The sequence below is a fragment of the Myxocyprinus asiaticus genome, chromosome 12 (assembly GCF_019703515.2).
Source record: "Myxocyprinus asiaticus isolate MX2 ecotype Aquarium Trade chromosome 12, UBuf_Myxa_2, whole genome shotgun sequence".
NCBI classification, from domain to species: Eukaryota; Metazoa; Chordata; class Actinopteri; order Cypriniformes; family Catostomidae; genus Myxocyprinus; species Myxocyprinus asiaticus.
The window spans coordinates 6629440-6648463 of NC_059355.1; the positions used below are offsets into that span (position 1 = coordinate 6629440).

General features: G+C 38.5%; 1 protein-coding gene across 1 annotated transcript in view; it reads left to right on the forward strand.

Moving 5' to 3' along the window:
• The window catches only part of LOC127448763 (myosin-11-like), a 63058-nt gene that overhangs the window by 27525 nt on the left and 16509 nt on the right, over positions 1–19024 (forward strand). Inside the window, exons 5-26 of the mRNA XM_051711610.1 lie at positions 1055–1154; positions 7519–7611; positions 7724–7787; positions 8563–8661; positions 8885–9028; positions 9229–9324; positions 9416–9534; positions 10197–10349; positions 10438–10611; positions 12376–12549; positions 12654–12768; positions 12999–13192; positions 13403–13524; positions 14039–14108; positions 14199–14359; positions 14443–14551; positions 15814–15945; positions 16032–16238; positions 16386–16523; positions 16635–16758; positions 16895–17066; positions 18266–18478. Coding sequence (XP_051567570.1) covers positions 1055–1154; positions 7519–7611; positions 7724–7787; positions 8563–8661; positions 8885–9028; positions 9229–9324; positions 9416–9534; positions 10197–10349; positions 10438–10611; positions 12376–12549; positions 12654–12768; positions 12999–13192; positions 13403–13524; positions 14039–14108; positions 14199–14359; positions 14443–14551; positions 15814–15945; positions 16032–16238; positions 16386–16523; positions 16635–16758; positions 16895–17066; positions 18266–18478 — 2973 coding nt within the window. The remainder of the gene's footprint in view (positions 1–1054; positions 1155–7518; positions 7612–7723; positions 7788–8562; positions 8662–8884; positions 9029–9228; positions 9325–9415; positions 9535–10196; positions 10350–10437; positions 10612–12375; positions 12550–12653; positions 12769–12998; positions 13193–13402; positions 13525–14038; positions 14109–14198; positions 14360–14442; positions 14552–15813; positions 15946–16031; positions 16239–16385; positions 16524–16634; positions 16759–16894; positions 17067–18265; positions 18479–19024) is intronic.

Below are 19024 nucleotides of genomic sequence, written 5' to 3' on the forward strand. Positions count from 1 at the left end.
TTCCTCTGTTATATACAAAGAGCGCGCTTCAGACTTCACGCATGAACGTGCCATAGCGCTTACATCACTGATGGGTCGACTGCCGGCAGGAAGCGATTTTTTTTAATTAATAAAGTTTAAATTATCGATTTATTTTTTACACCAACCTATCAATTTGCTTCAGAAGACATTAATTGATCGACTGGAGTCATGTGGATTTTATGCTGCCTAATTATGCCTTTTGGACCATCAAATAGCCAGCAGCCTGATGGCACCCGTTTACTTACATTATAAGGACCTACAGAGTTTCAACATTTTTGAATGTAATAAGCATTCTTTATAAAGAAGTTATATACAAGTTATATTCAAAACCATAACTACAAGGTCCCCTTGTGGGCCCTTATTTTAAGCATTTTAACACCTTATTTTTTTTACCTTTATATACTGTATATATATATATACATACAGTGCATTCATAAAGTATTCAGACCCCTTCATTTCTTTTCGCATTTTGTTATGTTGCAGCCTTATGCTAAAATATTATAAAAAATTCACATCAATCTACTCTCCATACACCATAATGACAAAGCAAAATCCACATTTTTGATAACTTTGCAAATTTACAAAAAAGAAAAACTGAAATATCACATTGGCTTAAGTATTCAGACCCTTTGTTATGACACTTGAAATTTAGCTCAGGTGCATCCCATTTCTCTGGATCATCTTCAAGATGTTTCTACAATTTGACTGGAGTCCACCTGCAGCAAATTCAATTGATTGGACATGATTTGGAAAGGCACACACCTGTCTATATAAGGTCTCACAGCTGAAAATGCATATCAGAGCAAAAACCAAGACATGAGGTTAATGGAACTGCCTGCAGAGCTCAGAGACAGGATTGTGTCGAGGCACAGATCTGGAGAAGGCTACAAAAAAAAATTCGGCTGCATTGAAGGTTCCCAAGAGTACAGTGGCCTCCATAATTCTTAACTGTATAAATATGTATATATATTATTTTGAATCATGTCATTCATTGGAAAAATACATTTATCATTCCATGTTACTTTATTCCTAGTGGTGAATCTGGTGCTGGCAAGACAGAAAACACCAAGAAAGTCATACAGTATCTGGCATTAGTGGCCTCGTCCCATAAAGGCAAGAAAGACACAAGTGCTGTAAGTATGAACTTGGTTTGAAAACTTCTGACTCTGTTTGATAGCCACTGTCATCTCCTCAGGCCTGCTCAAATAGCTTCAGAGAGCATTAAGAACGAAATACATTTTAATCCACTGTAATGCTTTCCCCTTGCTTTGACCCTGTTCTTTCCGATCAGATTCTGGCATTTTGAATCTTTTCATAATTAGTTAAGTAATAATGTGCAAAGGTTATATTGTGAGTATAAAGTGAAAAGATAAGAAAACTCCCTTGAGTCTTTAAAAGTTTGAAATGAAATCCCATTTATAACAAGATTATGCAGGCTCTATGGGCTCAGGAATAGCCAGATTAAAAAAAGAAAATTATATATATATATATATTTATGATTTTCTGATGAGCCATTTTAATCGAGACTTCAGCAGACTCTAAGGGAGAACCAGTGAATGTAATAGAGTGTTTTTAGTTTACAATCATCTAATGACAAATTCTTTAATGAATTTCCTCACAGCAACATTCAGGACAACAGTTTGCCCATGTGAGTAAAAAGGAATGATCAAAATTCCTTCATGTGTGGGTTTGAAAAAAATTGCATGCTTGAGTTTGACACTAAGAGTGACATTAGAAAACAAGTCTTAATGGAGGGACCCTATAGAAAACAACCTGTAGGCTGCTGTTCAAACAGTTGTAAACAAATAACCTATGTGCCATAGGGCTGCAGTGTTCACAAGATGTCTTTTAAACAAAAAACAAAAAAGAAAAGAAAAGAAAGATTATAGCAACAGATCACATGTGTGCCATTCCCCCATCTGAGATGTGGTTAACTCTTTCTTTGCCAGAGTGGATGCCTGGCATTGAAACGGTCTGTCTGAACACAGTGTGTGTGCATGCCAATTCATAGCCTATAGAATTGATGATCTCATATCCTGTCTTATTTTTCCGTAATCACCTATTAATCTACCACAGGTTAATGTGCATCATCTGACAAGCTCATATGTGTGTGCATTAGGAATGTAATTACAGTAACTGTAGTTATAAATATATTGTAAATGTAAATCTGTAAATCTGATGATATACTGTATGAATGGGATACACAATGAACAAATACTTATGCACACATTATAGCTGTTTCATAACTCTTAATTCATTTGTAACTGCTATACATATGAGCTTAATAAGGGTGTCTGTTGTAGTTCTTATTTGAAAAAGTAGCTTTATTGTTATTGCTACACTTACTGTACATGCACAGTTTTTATATTTAACACTTCTGATACACTTATAATAGTAGTCCTCTGAGAAGTTAAAGGTTGAAATTATTAGTTTTCTTCTTTTTTTATTAAATTTTTTTATTTTATCCCCTTTTTTCTCCCAATTTGGAATGCCCAATTCCCACAATTTAGTAGGTCCTCGTGGTGGCGCGGTTACTCACCTCAATCTGGGTGGCGGAGGACAAGTCTCAGTTGCCTCCGCTTCTGAGACTGTCAATCCGCGCATCTTATCACGTGACTCATTGTGCATAACACCGCGGAGACTCCGCATGTGGAGGCTCATGCTACCCTCCGCGATCCACGCACAACTTAACGCACCCCATTGAGAGCGAGAACCCCTAATCGCAACACGTGAAGGTTACCCCATGTGACTCTACCCTCCCTAGCAACCGGACCAATTTGGTTGCTTGGGAGACCTGGCTGAAGTCACTCAGCACACCCTGGATTTGACCTCATGACTCAGGGGTGGTAGTCAGCGTCAATACTCGCTGAGCTACCCAGTCCCCCATTAGTTTTCTTCTTAAGGTTAAACCAAAAGAAGGTTAAAGGAATAGTTCAACCTAAAAATGTTGTTCCAAGCCTGTGTAATGGGAGCCAGCTGTATGTGATAGCTGCGCTGTATTTGTAAACCTCACTCCCCTGGCCTCAGGTGCACTAGCGACTAATGCTAGGGGCTATAGACTTTAGCCTCCTCGTTAGCGTGCCTGCCTCCCATGCCAGCTGATGTCGAATCCAGCTTGGAACGAGTCGTACAGCACCGGTTACAGTGGTACCGTGACCTGGATTGGAGTGAGGGTTAGGTGGGTGAGTGTAACGGGAGCCAGCTGGTACGTGATAGCCGTGCATTATGTGTAAACCTCACTCCCCTGGCCTCAAGAGGCGCACTAGCGACTGACTCTAGAGGCTTTAGTGTTTAGAACAGACTGAAATTTAAGTACCGGTAATTATTCTCTCTTATTACATGGCTCTCTGGAATACTCGATTCTGATTGTTCAATGGCGCCATCCAGCGGTCTGTACTGTAACTACCACACATCCGGGGTTTAAGACATATCAGACTGCTCATCCGAGTTCTGCGAGCCATCTCTCCTGCTTCTCGGCTCCCTGTGCAATTTCTACAAGTAAGCTAATAAAATAATTTCAACTCAAATCAATGTTTCATATTCATTTATATATTTATTTGGCAAGTAATCTTGTAATAGGCTGAATATTGAGGAGTCAGATGGTCATTTTAACAGAGTAAACACAAACAGAACTCCGACGCAAACCAGAGGTGGATTTCAGCTGTTCAGCGATTTATTTCTTCTCAAATTACATAATTTCAATGCAAATCAATATTTTATGTCCATGTATTAGTAGCCGTGTAATAACCGGGATAATGCACAGTCAGCAGGTTGTTATTGCAAAATAAACACCTTCAGGGTGATACAAGACCCCTCTGCTTCACGTTGGGGTCCTGATCACCCTGTCGGGGTTTATTGTGCGATAACAACCAGCTGACTGTACATTATCCCTTACATCTTCACGTCCACGAAGCTCACGTCGAGCCCACGTATGCGTCCAGTTAAAAAAAAAAAATTCAGCATTGAAGCCAAAATGGCACTAATTCTCTCATATGTATTAGCCAAACATGATGTGCCATTTTTTTATTATATGTGAATGCAAAACGAACTTGGGGTAGGCCAATATCATCAGTGAATAACAACTTAAATATCAGTCTGTTCATCACACAAAACTATCGTATCATATCGTAAAAAATAGCGCATACTTTGAAAGTAGTAATTTGTACGAGTTTTATGATACCTTTATGGTGTCATTGTATGGCAAGAGCTGCGTAACGATTCTTCAAAAAATTCAACTTTTGTGTTCCACAGAAAAAAATAACAGCATTCAGGTTTGGAACTACATGGGTGGGTAAATAGTGACAACATTTTTTATTCTTGTGTGAACTATTACTTTAAAGCAATAGTTTAACCAAAATTATCCTTCTCTCATCGTTTACTCATCCTTATGCCATCTCAAATTCGAATTACTTTCTTCCTTCCGCAGAACACAAACAAAGACATTTTAATAGAGATGTGATGCCTGTGTGTCCATTCAATGCAAGTAAATGGTGACCAAATTTTCAAGCTCCAAAAAAGGACATAAAGGCAGCATAAAGGTAAACCATGCTACTCCAGTGGTTTAATTAATGTCCTCTCAAAGTGTTCCAATCGATTTTTGGTGAGCACAGACCAAAATATAACTCCTTCTTCATTATAAATCTTGATATCATCAGTCTCCTTGGCAGTCATGATTTAAAGATCAGTTAGACTTCCTAGTGCCATCTAGCGCTCTGCACATGCGTCAAGCACTGGGAAGTGTAATCAAGGTTGAAATCATATTTTGGTCTGTTTCTCATCCAAGACGACTGGATCACTTCAGAAGACATGGATTACACCCCTGTCCTTTTTTGGAGTTGAAAATTTGGTTACCATTAACTTGCATTGTATGGACAAACAGACATCATATCTCCATCAACATATAATAATTAATTGTGTTCCGTGGAAGAAAGAAAGCCATACGAGTATGAAAAGACATAAGGGTGAGTAAATAATGAGAGAATTAACATGTTTTGGTGAACTATTTCTTTAATTGTACACTGAGGAGTGAAAGAGAACGCCTCTGTTCTCTATAAACACAGAGGGGTTGAAGCATCAGATGAAGTCAACATCTGCTACTTGCTGTTCTGTGCCTCAGGACCACTAAAAGAGACAGTCAAACCTTTTCCCAAAGTTTTCCTCTCAAATTGAAAGTGTTTTATTATGAATGTTTTCAGTCTTCACACTATCCTCTTTCTTCCCAACAATCCATGTTTAACTGTTTGTCAGCCTTATCATCATAAATGTCCCTTTTCTCTTTTTCTTTTCTATTTCACTTTATTGTTCTCTGTCAGTGTCTGAAGCTATCAGGAATATTCTTTCCTTTTCAGCGGCAAACTCTCTCTAGTACAGTCTTCTTTTCCTCAATAACTGTTTTGATTCTCATTAAGATGGTAATTGAAACTTTGTGTCATGGTTGAAACCTTGCACTGCACCATTTAAGTCTTTCTCCAAAATGAGAATCTTAATTATTACAACCCCAATTCCGAAAAAGTTGGGACAGTATGAAAAATGCTAATAAAAACAAAAAGGAGTGATTTGTAAATTATATTCACCCTTTGCTATATTGAAGCACTACAACTACACATTACATGATGTTTTACCTTGTGAATTTCATAGTTTTCTTTGAAAATGTGCATTCATTTCAAATCAGATGATTGCAACACACTCCAAAAAAGTTGGGACAGTCGATTGTTTACCACTGTGAAATATCACAATTTCTTCTAATAACACTTATTAAGCATTTGGGCACTGAAGACACAAGTTTGTTAAGTTTAGAAAGTGGAATTTCCCCCATTCATCCATTATGTAGGCTCTTCGTTGCAATCTAATGCACTTCATAATGCACCACACATTCTCAATTGGAGACAGGTCAGGACTGCAGGCAGGCCAATCTAACACTCACACTCTCTGCTCACACAGCCATGGATTTGAAATCCAGGCAGTATGTGGTTTGAAGTTGTCCTGCTGGAAAATGCAGGGACGTCCCTGGAAAAGACGGTGCTGGATGGTAGTATATGTTACTTCTAAATTTGTAGATATCTGTCTGCGTTCATGGTGTTCTCACAGATGTGTGAGTTACTCATGCCATGGACACTTTACATATAAGATGAGATCGAGCCCAGAGAAGTCGGCAGTGCTTCTGGACAGTGTTGATGTATGGCTTCTGCTTTACAAGTCTTAACTTGCATCTGCGGATGCAGCGGCAAGTGGTGTTGACTAACAAAGATTACTAAAGTTATCCCAAGCCCATGTTCATGATATCCATTACAGATGAATGACGTTTTATAAGACAGTAACGTCTGAGGGATTAGAGATCACGTGCATTCAGAAGTGGTTTTCGTCTTGCCCTTTACGCCCAAGATTTGACCAGATTCCTTGAATATTTTAACTATATTGTGTGCATAGTAGAGGGTGAAATGCCAAAAATCCTTACAATTTGTCTTTGGGGAACATTGATCTCAAAGTGCTGGATTATTTGCTGAAGCATCTGTTGGCAAATTGACAAGTCTCAAACAATCCTTGCTCTTGAAGTACTAGGCTGTTTTTGGAGCCTCCCTATATACTATGACACGACTGCCTCACCTGTTTAAGATCTCCTTTTTCACATCGCCTTGTTATTTCAACTCATCAAATTGTTATTAGTCTTAAACTGCCCGTCTCAACTTTTTTGGAGTGTGTTGCAATCATCTGATTTTAAGTTACTGTACATTTTCAAAAAACAAGGAAATTAACAAGGAAAAACATAATATAATGTGTAGTTGTAGTGCTTTCAATATAGCAAAGGGTGATTGTAATTTACAAATCACTCCTTTTCGTTTTTATTAGCATTTTTCATACTGTCCCAACTTTTTCGGGATTGAGGTTCCTTGGGATGCAAAGGCAGCATTGTCCTTTCTTAGGGTTCAATGATTCATCCTACTGAGTTTGAGATGGTGTTAGGTCACACAGTAACTTTTTTTCTTGTAAAGTGAACAAAATAAGAAAGATCTATTCTTGAGATACATTTCTTAAACCCCATTAAACTGGCCTCTCTCACCATGCTTAGTATTCCAGACTGACCTCAACTGCTCATTTTGACATCCTTGTGTGAAGTGGACCTGCTTGGCAGGCTTCTCAATGTTTGTAATTTGGCTGCAAAGATAACAGCACACTTTTGATCTAAAGTATTAGGCCCATCTAAATTGACACAAGCTCATTTTTTTGCACAGCTGAAGGTACTTGCAAATTAAATATTGCTTCAGGCCTTTGAATCAGTTCATGAAACTGAAAAAATCTACAATCCAAAGTTGTGTACTTTCATCAATAGCATGAGACTTTAAATTATTTCACAAGTCTTTTTGTGTTATTTTCTGATTCTGAGTTTTTTTTTAAATTATTATTATTATTATTCCAATTTTCTGGCATGTCCTTTTCCTTTTTCTGCATGGCTTGTTTTCTATGGAATAATTCTTTTAATTTTTAACCTTGGCAATTTAGGGTGAGCTGGAAAAGCAACTGTTGCAGGCCAATCCTATTCTAGAGGCATTTGGTAATGCCAAGACCATCAAGAATGACAACTCATCCCGATTCGTAAGTTTGAAAACACTATATGATACCAAATGTCATCAGATTTAAAATACTCTGGAACAAGAATGACAAAGATTGTAACTTATTTGAGTTCTCATATCCATTTTTTCCACAGGGAAAATTCATCCGTATTAACTTTGATGTCACAGGCTTCATAGTTGGAGCCAACATAGAGACCTGTATCCTTGAAGACTTCAACTTGAAGTCATACACAGATGCCATCTCACATCCTGAATTAGCTGACACATTAGTAGTATCATACACACTCCTTCTTTCTCAGATGTGGATGACTTTCTTTGCTCTGCAGAACACAAACAAAGATTTTTTTGAAGAATATCTCAGCTCTGTAGGTTCATACAAAGCAAATTAATGGTGTTCCAGAGCTATGGATCTTCAAAAATCACCTGAAGGCATCATAAAAGTAATCCATAAGACTCCAGTGGTAAAATCCATAACTTCTGTCGTGATATGATGGGTGTAGGTGAGAAACAGATCAATATTTAAGTCCCTTTTTTGTTATAAATCTCCACCTTTGACTAGCCGAGACCAGTAGGTGGCGATATGCCCAAAGAATGTGAATCGCCATAAAACAAAAGAATGATGTGAAAGTGGAGGTTTATAGTAAAAAAAGGACTCAAATATTGATCTGCCTCTCACCCACACCTATTATATCGCTTCTGAAGACATGGAGTCTGGAGTCGTTTGGATTACTTTTATGCTGACTTTATGTGATTTTTAGAGATTACAAGTTCTGGTCAGTATTCCCTTGCATTGTATGGACCTACAGAGCTGAAATATTCTTCTTAAAATCACTTTTTGTGTTCAACAGAAGAAAGAAAGTCATACACGTCTGGGATGGCATGAGGGTGATTAAATGAGAAGAGAATTTTCATTTTTGGGTGAACTATTCCTTTAACTCTACAATGTTTTACCTTAAAATCCAAACCACCTTAGATCTGTTGGAGAAATCTCGCTGTATCAGACAAGCCAAAACAGAAAGAACCTTCCACATCTTCTACTACATGGTAGCTGGAACAAAAGACAAATTACGTGGTAGGTGGAGACATCACCTCAACAAGTGTAGAAAATGTATATCTCTGTTCGTGGCTGCTAATATGCCCAGTGTCTTTCAGCATGACGTGTCAGATCTTTACAGATGTTGACAGTCAAAGTGAGACTGATGAAAGCAAAGCTGTGTTGAAATGTTCTTGTATAAACAGCACTGTTGTATTCTGACCAACATTGCAATGTCATCGTGATTTGTATCTTTTGACAGAGGAGCTTCTGCTCGAAAAATTTAGCAGTTACCGATTCCTCTCGGCTGGCCATGTCCAGATTCCAGGCAATCAGGATGATGAGATGTATGACGAAACCATGGAGGCCATGAATATCATGGGCTTCACTGCAGAGGAAAGAGCAGGTATTGAATGCAGTGAAATAAGCACTTAATGGCTTTGCAGGATGGTCTTAATAAAAACAGGCATTTTCTGCTCATTGCCATATAATGTAGGGATGGAATTAAACATAGGAACCAACATTGGCTCAAAATTAAGACTCCTTGGGTCTTTAGAAAGATGATCCATTGTAACAAATGTCATCTCCATTTTTCCTTGTTGTTAGATGTCCTCAAAGTGGTCTCAACTGTGCTGCAGCTGGGCAACATTGAGTTCAAGAAAGAGAGGAACCAGGAACAAGCTACCATGCCAGACAATACAGGTCAGCCACTATGGGGAAACTTCCAAATGACTTCTCAAGCTAATATAAATTCACTTTAGTGACTGAAATTACCTCTGAAATGTGTTTTCAGCTGCCCAGAAAGTTTGCCACCTCCAAAGCATTAATGTTACAGACTTCACAAGAGCCATTCTGACGCCTCGTATTAAAGTGGGCCGTGAGGTTGTGCAGAAGGCCCAAACTAAAGAACAGGTAAAGCGCTCACAAAGTAACTCTAATAGAATGCAACAGTCAGGTTCCGGAAGTAAAAACCTATTCATTTTCTGCATGGAGGTATTGATTTTTAATGATAACATATAAACCTTTAAAAGACAGACCTAGCGTAAGCTCTAAGGTTGTTAACTGATGGTTTATGCTTCTATTGAAGCCATCAGTCCACAATATCAACTTCATTTAAAAAAAAAAAAATTCCAGTAGTGGAATTCCTGGTGAAGAACTGCACTACCCATGATCCTGTAGAGAATGATCTACTAATAGGAGAATTGTGGCAAACAAGGCACGCCAAAAGAGCTATGCACCATGAAGAAACGTGAATTATGTAATCTGTTTACCCTCTCAAACTACTTTTTATTTTATTTAGCGGAATATTTTCAGTAAACAAAAAATATATTGTTTAGATATTTATATGTATACAAAATGAATGGGAAAAATATTTCCAAGATGGCTGAAACAGTGGGCAGGCACTGCAGTTGTGCTGTGAAGTTGTAAATATGGTTGATCAAATCTGGAATGTAATTAATGAAGCTGATTCCAAAAATCGACAACCCCTGCATGATGGACCATAATGGAAGGACATATTTTAACCAATGAATGTTTTTTTTAGTTATCCCATTTAATGTTTTTTCTCTTTACAGGCTGATTTTGCTGTTGAAGCCTTAGCTAAAGCCATGTATGAACGTTTGTTCCGTTGGATCCTTCAAAGGGTTAATAAGGCACTGGACAAGACGAAACGTCAGGGTGCCTCTTTCCTGGGGATCTTGGACATTGCTGGCTTTGAGATCTTTGAGGTTTGGCAAAATTGAAAAGAAAGACAATTGAATTTGGTAAAAATATGTGAAATGTTATGACAAATGGTATACTGCATTTCTCTTTCAGGACAATTCCTTTGAGCAGCTATGCATCAACTACACCAATGAGAAGCTTCAGCAGCTATTCAACCACACCATGTTCATCCTGGAGCAGGAGGAGTACCAACGTGAAGGCATTGAATGGAACTTCATTGACTTTGGTCTGGATTTGCAACCTTGCATCGAGCTAATTGAAAGACCGGTAAGTTTTTGTGTGTGTAGATTAGCAAGGACAGCATGATTCATATTCTCTGCATTTTTAAACAGAACCAACTGCTTCCAACAAAAATGTTATGAGTTGACCTATGTTTTTGATTCAATAAATTGTAAAACCCAGGGCATGATTGCGGCAACAAGCATGTTGCTAGTCCAACAACTATTGCCTTCAAGTTTACAAATGTCTAGTTTATATGATCTTTTTAAGATTTTGGAAATATATGGTTTTGGGAATACTTTTATTGGATGGATTAAGTTACTTTATAGAAGAAGAAAGCCTTTATTATTGTCACACATTATACATTTTCATATATACAGTGAAATTTGGATTGGATTAAGTTACTTAATCCATGGATTAAGTTACTTTATAGAAGAAGAAAGCCTTTATTATTGTCACACATTTTCATATATACAGTGAAATTTCTTTGTTTTCACATATCCCAGCTAAGCTGGGGTCTGGGTGCAGGGTCAGCCATGATACAGCACCCTTGGAGAAGATAGAGTCAAGGGCCTTGCTCAAGGGCCCAACAGTGGCATCTTGGTGGTGTTGGGGCTTGAACCCCTGACCTTCTGGTCAGTAACCTAAAGCCTTTAACCACTGAGCCACCACTGCCCCTTAGGGCACCCAGTAGACCTGTATGAGAGTGGAGTGTTGAGATCTTTTGAGAATTTGGTTCAACATTTTGGGATTCCCAGATCTCAGTTTTATAGGTATTTACAGCTGCGCCACCTGCTCTGTATTGTTTTTGGGAGTAGCACACTCCCCCATAAAGCGGCAGATACTCTGGGAGAGGTGATTACTGCTTTCGGAAAAGGTCACGAGGCATCAGTGTATTACTCCCTGCTAATTCTGAGTCTGGGGGATGGAGCTTCAACTCCTCACAAGAGATTATGGGAGAAAGATTTAAATTTGGTATTGGAGGAGGGTGTGTGGGATAGGATTCTAAAAAAGGTCAAGTCTACATCTAGAGATGCAAGGGTTCGCCTTATGCAATTGAAGATTTTACTTAGATTCTATTGGACCCCCGCTAGATTGTATAGGCTTGGTCTTAAAGACACACCCACCTGCTGTCGATGCCAATCAGAAGTTGGAGATTCAACCCATGTCTTTTGGGGGTGTATTAAGATCCAAGAATTTTGTTTGAAGGTTCAGAGTTGTTTGTGTGACGTTTTGGGCACTCAAATTTTACTTTGCCCCAGACTTTTGGGCGATGGGGCAGTCATAAATTTGGGGGTAAACATATAAAAAATTGGGTTCTGACCAGTATCATGATTGGCAGACATATTATTTTAAGGGGTTGGAAGTCGGACGGAGCGCCATCGTTTCCAGAGTGATGTGCGGAGATGGGGAGGGTGGCAGCTTTCGAGGAGGTGGCAAATAGAAGGCAGGGGTTTGGGGACGTGTTTGTCAGGAAATGGGGTAATTATTTAGTGTTTTTGGGGGACTCTCGTGGAGGGGATGGGGAGAGAGAAGTCTAATTTAATTATGTATGTTTATTATATATTTCATTTTTTTAATTTTATTTTTTTAAATTATTATTATATGTGACCACAGGGGTGTTCGCTGGGGGTTAGGGTGGGGTTGGTGATTGGGGAGTGATATTTGTGGGGGTTATATGTTGATTCATTGTGTATGTGATGTGTTTTTCTCTGTTGTCTATTTTTGAATCAATAAAAAATGTTAATTACAAATGTCTAGCGTATAAATTAAGCCATACACAATGACACTGTTACTGAATCTGTTCAACAGAACAATCCTCCAGGCATCCTGGCTCTGTTGGATGAAGAATGTTGGTTTCCAAAGGCAACAGATATCTCCTTCGTGGAGAAACTTTGCAACACTCATGTTAATCATACTAAGTTTGCTAAACCTAAGCAACTGAAGGACAAGACTGAGTTCTCTGTGCTTCACTATGCTGGAAGGGTGAGTTCAGACATGTGGAGAGCATCGAGAACAGACAATGAAAACACAATGGATATATACTATGTATTCAAAAACATGGCCGAAACCTATTCTTTCTCTTTCAGGTGGAATACAATGCAACAGCATGGCTGACCAAGAACATGGACCCTCTAAATGACAATGTAACAGCATTGCTGAATAATTCCTCCAATCCATTTGTGCAAGATCTTTGGAAGGATGGTCAGTATTAGCTATAAATATTTCTCACATTTCATATACACTGTCTAAGCTACAAATGAGAAGGATTTGGACCTAGTGAATTTTGACCACTGAATTTATGTTCATAATTGGTGTCACAAAACCTCCCTATTTAGTTGATCTACATCTAAATGTTAATAAAATGTAGTTTATCAATATAAAGAATAACTCGAATAAGAATAATGGCTGACATGTTTACTTTTCTTCCTCAGTTGACCGTGTGGTTGGATTGGAAACCATTGCCAAGATGTCAGACAGCTTTGCGCCAAGTGCCTCTAAGACCAAGAAGGGCATGTTCCGTACTGTGGGTCAGCTTTACAAAGAGTCTCTGGCTAAGCTAATGACCACACTGCACAACACACAGCCAAACTTCGTCCGTTGCATTATCCCCAACCATGAGAAAAGGGTATGTCACCTCGCTTTCAAAGAGAGTGCAAAATAGAATCTATAGTTCAAGGAGAAACTATAACCTATCTTATGCCTACCATGTTAATATCGGTAGTACCAAAGAAAGTACCAATGCCTTATGAGTACAGAGTGCAGTCTCAGACTAGTTGTGAGAAATACAGAGGGATAACAGCTATTTTTAAATGTAAGGTACTTTTTCCACTTTCAGGCAGGAAAGCTGGATGCCCACCTGGTGCTTGAACAGTTGAGATGTAATGGTGTTCTGGAGGGTATTCGTATCTGCCGCCAAGGGTTCCCCAACAGAATTGTCTTCCAGGAGTTCCGCCAGCGGTGGGTGCTTTACTCTTAATAATTTAGTTTAGTCATGACAGCTCTAAGAATAAATTTTAAATGTTATAATGGATGTGACAAGTTGGTAGGTTAGGTCTTGGTGGGCTAGATATGCTTACACTGCTGCATCTAGACTAGATCTAGACAGTGGTGCTGGGGAGAAGAGGGTTTTAGTGAGAAAACTATTGTAACGTACTGCAGTGAAACCGGCTTATCTGCAAACAACTGTGGCTATTTAAATGTCAGACAAATAGACAGTATGAAAGTTGATTGGCTAACAGATTACATTTCAAAGGACCTATCAGTTTGGGCCATACAATATGTGAGCCGATTGGCTATGATATAACATGTTCAAAGGATCCATCAGCTTGTGCCATGTAGAGTTTAAAAATCTGAACTTCAAAATCATTTGTAGTGGATTATCTCTTTAATGGACAAGTGTTTTTCAACTAGAGAGACTTGTAATAGACTAATAGATGGGGTGTCATTTTCTTGATATTATATCGACATACAGATATGAGATCTTGGCAGCAAATGCTATTCCAAAAGGCTTCATGGATGGCAAGCAGGCCTGCTGTCTGATGGTAAGATGATGTCAACCAATAAAACTTTATAACTGAGCATCACACAAACTCGTAATATAAACACTTCCTCCTACCCAACAACGTCTGTAGATCAAGCACCTGGACCTGGACCCAAACCTGTACCGTATTGGTCAGAGCAAAATCTTCTTCCGCACAGGAGTCCTGGCCCAGCTTGAGGAGGAGCGTGATCTGAAGATCACTGTCATAATCATTGCCTTCCAGGCACAGGCCAGAGGATTCCTAGCTAGAAAGTGTGTATAACTTAAGTTTTTCCAAACATTTTGAGATTAAGCTATATATAATTTGAATTATTTATATTTAAAACCCCATGTAGGGCCTTTGCCAAGAGGCAGCAACAGCTGACAGCAATGAAGGTGATCCAGAGGAACTGTGCTGCTTATCTGAAACTCAGGAACTGGCAGTGGTGGAGACTCTTCACCAAGGTGAGAGATTTCTTGTCCTCTGAATTTCTCGTCTGATGAATAGTGTCCACAAGCATGGTTTATATTAGCATAGTTTATTTAAGCATTGATTATACAGGGTATATAGTAGTATACAGGTTATACAGAGAATACATAGTTCCAGTAGCTCAACTGATAGCATTGTGGTTTACATACTGATACAAATGCATATCTTGAATGCACTTTAAAGGGATAGTTCACCCGAAAATGAAAATTCTCTCATTATTTACTCACCCTCATGATATCCCAGGTGTGTATGACTTTCTTTCTTCACCAGAACACATTTGAAGAAAAATATCTTAGCTCAGTGGGTCCTTAAAATGCAAGTGAATGGAGATTTCTCTTTTGAAGCTCTAAAAATCACAGACAATCAGCATAAATGTCATTGATACGACACCAGCTGTAAAATTAATTTCTTCTAAAAACATAAATATTTAAGTACTGTTTTTAACTCTAAATCATGCTTCCGGTCAGGAGCGGTATGCGTGTGTGATGTAATCGCATTGGCATTTGAAACACGCGAGAACTAAGGCATGTGCGTCACAGCTGGAAGAGCAGCGCTGTTTACAAGTGAGAAGGAGGAAAGCTATACAGTAGCTTGGTTGGTGTTGGTTTAGATCTGTATTTATTTGTTTCTTTACTCACAATGGTGCATTTGTGTGCTTATCCTGGATGTCTCAACCGAGTGGAGAACGTGCGATTACATCTGTATCATGGCAACGGAATATGTCACACGAGAGACCGCTTGGACTCCACCCTCTCCTGAAGCCGAACGGAAGCAACGGTTTATAGTTAAAAAGTACCTAAATATTGATATTTTTCACACCAAAAGTGATCATATCGCTTTGGAAGACATTAATTTAACCTTAAAATATCAATCCCTCAAACATACAATGGCCCAGCTTAATAAATTCAAGGTTGGTTTAATGAACACAAAAATAAAGTGAAACACCTTTCATGGCCTCAATCACAAGATCTAAATGTCATTGAACCTTTCAGATGTTTTGGAGTGCAGAGTGCAAAGTAGATCTCTTCAGCTCTGACTGAGAGTGTTCTGAAAGCATAACATAGCCCTACTGTTATTAGGGCCTTTATATGTTGTAAATAAGAATACTTTATACCTTTCTATGAATAAGATGCAGTTTCTATAATTTGTCCAACCCTGTCTAATGAAACAACTATCCAGGATCGGTTATGGTTACAAATTACTGCTCATCTAAACCCATCTCCATTGATGTCCACAGGTGAAGCCTCTTCTGCAGGTGACACGCCAAGAGGAGGAGATGAGTCTGAAGGAGGAAGAGCTCCAAAAGGCCAAAGAATCTGCACAAAAATATGAAATAGAACTAAAGGATATCGCACTGAAACACTCTCAGGTAAAGGTCCTGAAGTTATTCTGTCAAATGTGCCAATTTAATGACAATCATGCCCTGAAAAACATACAATCCTTGCACATCTGCAGCTTGTGGAGGAAAGGAACCAGCTCCAGGAGAAGTTGCAGGCTGAGACGGAGCTCTACGCAGAGGCGGAGGAAATGAGAGTACGGTTGGCCAGCAAGAAACAAGAACTTGAAGAGATCTTGCATGAGATGGAGGCCAGGTTGGAGGAGGAGGAGGATCGTGGTGCAGCCCTACAACTGGAAAAGAAGAAAATGCAGGAACAGATCAGGGTAAGTTTTTATTTATTGTCATAACTATGGTGGGCAGCCAACACTTTTTTGGAATGCTCCTCTGATATTGTGGCAGTATTTAAACATCCTTAAACTCTACCATTTAGTCAATGGCCCTCTTTTGTATCTAAATTTACATGTTCTAAGGACCTTGAGGATCATCTTGAGGAAGAAGAGGATGCTCGTCAGAAGCTGCAGTTGGAGAAGGTTACCTGTGATGCCAAAATCAAGAAGTTAGAGGATGATATCCTGGTGATGGAGGACCAGAACAACAAATTGCTGAAGGTTTGATGTCAACAAATTTCTCTTATCTCAAGATAGAATATCTTGGTGGGAATATTGTTTCATTATATTATATTACGATTTTTTTTTTAATTAAAAGTACTATATTTGCAGGAGAGGAAGCTTCTAGAGGAAAGGGTAGCTGATTATAGTTCAAACCTGGCTGAAGAGGAAGAAAAATCTAAGAACCTGACAAAGCTGAAGAATAAGCATGAGTCAATGATTTCTGAGCTTGAGGGTTTGTTTATTATTCAGTTTGCTAAAATACTCATTTGGATATTTGCTTCATAATAATATCACATTAATGTCTTATTAATAAAAACAGGAATTAACGATCCAGTTGTAAGTGATATTCCCTTGTTTGTTGTCTATAGTCCGTTTAAAGAAAGAAGAAAAGACTCGTCAGGAGCTGGAGAAAGCCAAGAGGAAGTTGGAGGGTGAATCCAATGACCTTCAAGAGCAGATTGCTGACCTTCAAGCTCAGATTGCTGATCTGAAAGCCCAGCTTGCCAAGAAAGAGGAGGAGCTCCAAGCTGCACTGGCACGGTATGCTGCTGTTAAAGGGATAGTTCACCCAAAAATGAAAATTCTCTCATCATTTACTCACCCTCATGCCATCCCAGATGTGTTTGACTTTCTCTCTTCTGCTGAACAAATTTTTAGAAGAATATTTCAACTCTGAAGGTCCATTCAATGCAAGCGAATGGTGACCAAAACTCTGAAGAAAAAAGCACATAAAGACATCATAAAAGTAATCCATACGACTCCAGTGGTTTAATCCATGTAATCCCTTTCACCATCAACCACTAGGAAGTGTAATTGAGCTTGAAATCATGATTGTGCATAGAGACTACAATGGCAAGGTACACAGTGAAAAGAAGTTAAAGTCTGTTCTCCCCCAAAACCGATTAGATCGCTGCAGAAGACATGGATTTAACCACTGGAGTCATATGGATTACTTTTATGCTGCCTTTATTTGCTTTTTGGAGCTTCAACATTTTGGTCACCATTAACTTACATTAAATGGATTTACAGAGCTGAGATATTCTTTTAAAAATCTTCATTTGTGTTCTGCAGAAGAAAGAAAGACGTACACATCTGGGATGGCATGAGGGTGAGTTAATGATGAGAGAATTTTCATTTTTGGGTGAACTATCCCTTTAATGCATTTGTCGTAAGTGTTGCAATAAAAGCCATTTAAAATGTTAGATGTTAAAGTGCATCATCTTGTGCTCAAGATGAATATCTACACTACAGTACCGATCAAATGCTAAATGCCTGAAATCAGTTTTGTAGACCAATATTGGTTGCACTTTATTTTACAATACATGTACTTTCAGTATACTAACAGTGTACTTACCCAAGAAAGTACTGTGTAATATTAGGTAACTATATGTACTTAATATGGGTTAAGGTTATGGTTGGGGTTAGGTTTAGGGTTAGTAATTACTGAAGTTGTTGTAATTGTATAGTATGTAAATGTAGAACAGTACTGTAAAATAAAGTGCTACCCAAATATCAGTTGTGCATATTTATGAATTACTTTACAAAAGTTACATTTTGACCAGTTAGAGAAGCAAAAGCAGCCAACAAGTGCCCAGCACATACTCCTTCAATACTTAAAAAAAAAGCATTTACATATTTAAAAAATATGTTTAAAAAGGATTAGATAAACATTTGTGTCATATTGGACACTGAAACTGAGAGTAACTGACTGAACTGTATTCTCTATCCATTTACATCAGACTTGAGGATGAAACAGCTCAGAAAAACAATGCACTCAAGAAGATCAGGGAGCTGGAAGGTCACATCTCAGATCTACAGGAGGACCTGGAATCAGAGCGTGCTGCCCGTAACAAGGCCGAAAAGACCAAGAGAGACTTGGGAGAAGAGCTCGAAGCTCTCAAGTCAGAGCTGGAGGACACACTGGACACCACAGCCACTCAGCAGGAGCTCAGGTGTGTATTTGTGAATGTGTGGATACAAAGAATTGTATTGTAATCTTATGTTTACACACTGACATACTGGATTCCTACAGGTATGCCTTAGTCAGCTTAACATTATGTTATCTGAAGGAATATTTCACCCAAAAAAAAAATATTCTGACATAATTTACTTACCCTCATGTCGTTCCACACCCATATGACTTTTGCTGTTATGCAGAACACAGTAGGTATAATGATGTTCCGGCCTGTCTTTTCAATGGCATGTTTTTCACTGAAAAAGTGACTTAAGTTGCAGGCTGTTTCTTACCAAAATCTATCAGATGCCTTCAGAAGACTTGGAATGCATTTCCTTGCATGGAGTACTTTTATGATACAGTACTTTTTGATACTTTTTTAATCTTTAAAGTGAGTCGCTATCCACTGCCATTGTATTATAGAAGACGTACCGGAATATTAATTTAAATGATTTTTTTGTTTTTTTTGTTTGTTTTTTCGCATAAGAAAGAAAATCATATACTGGAATGATATGAGGGTGAGTAAATCATGACAGAATTTTCA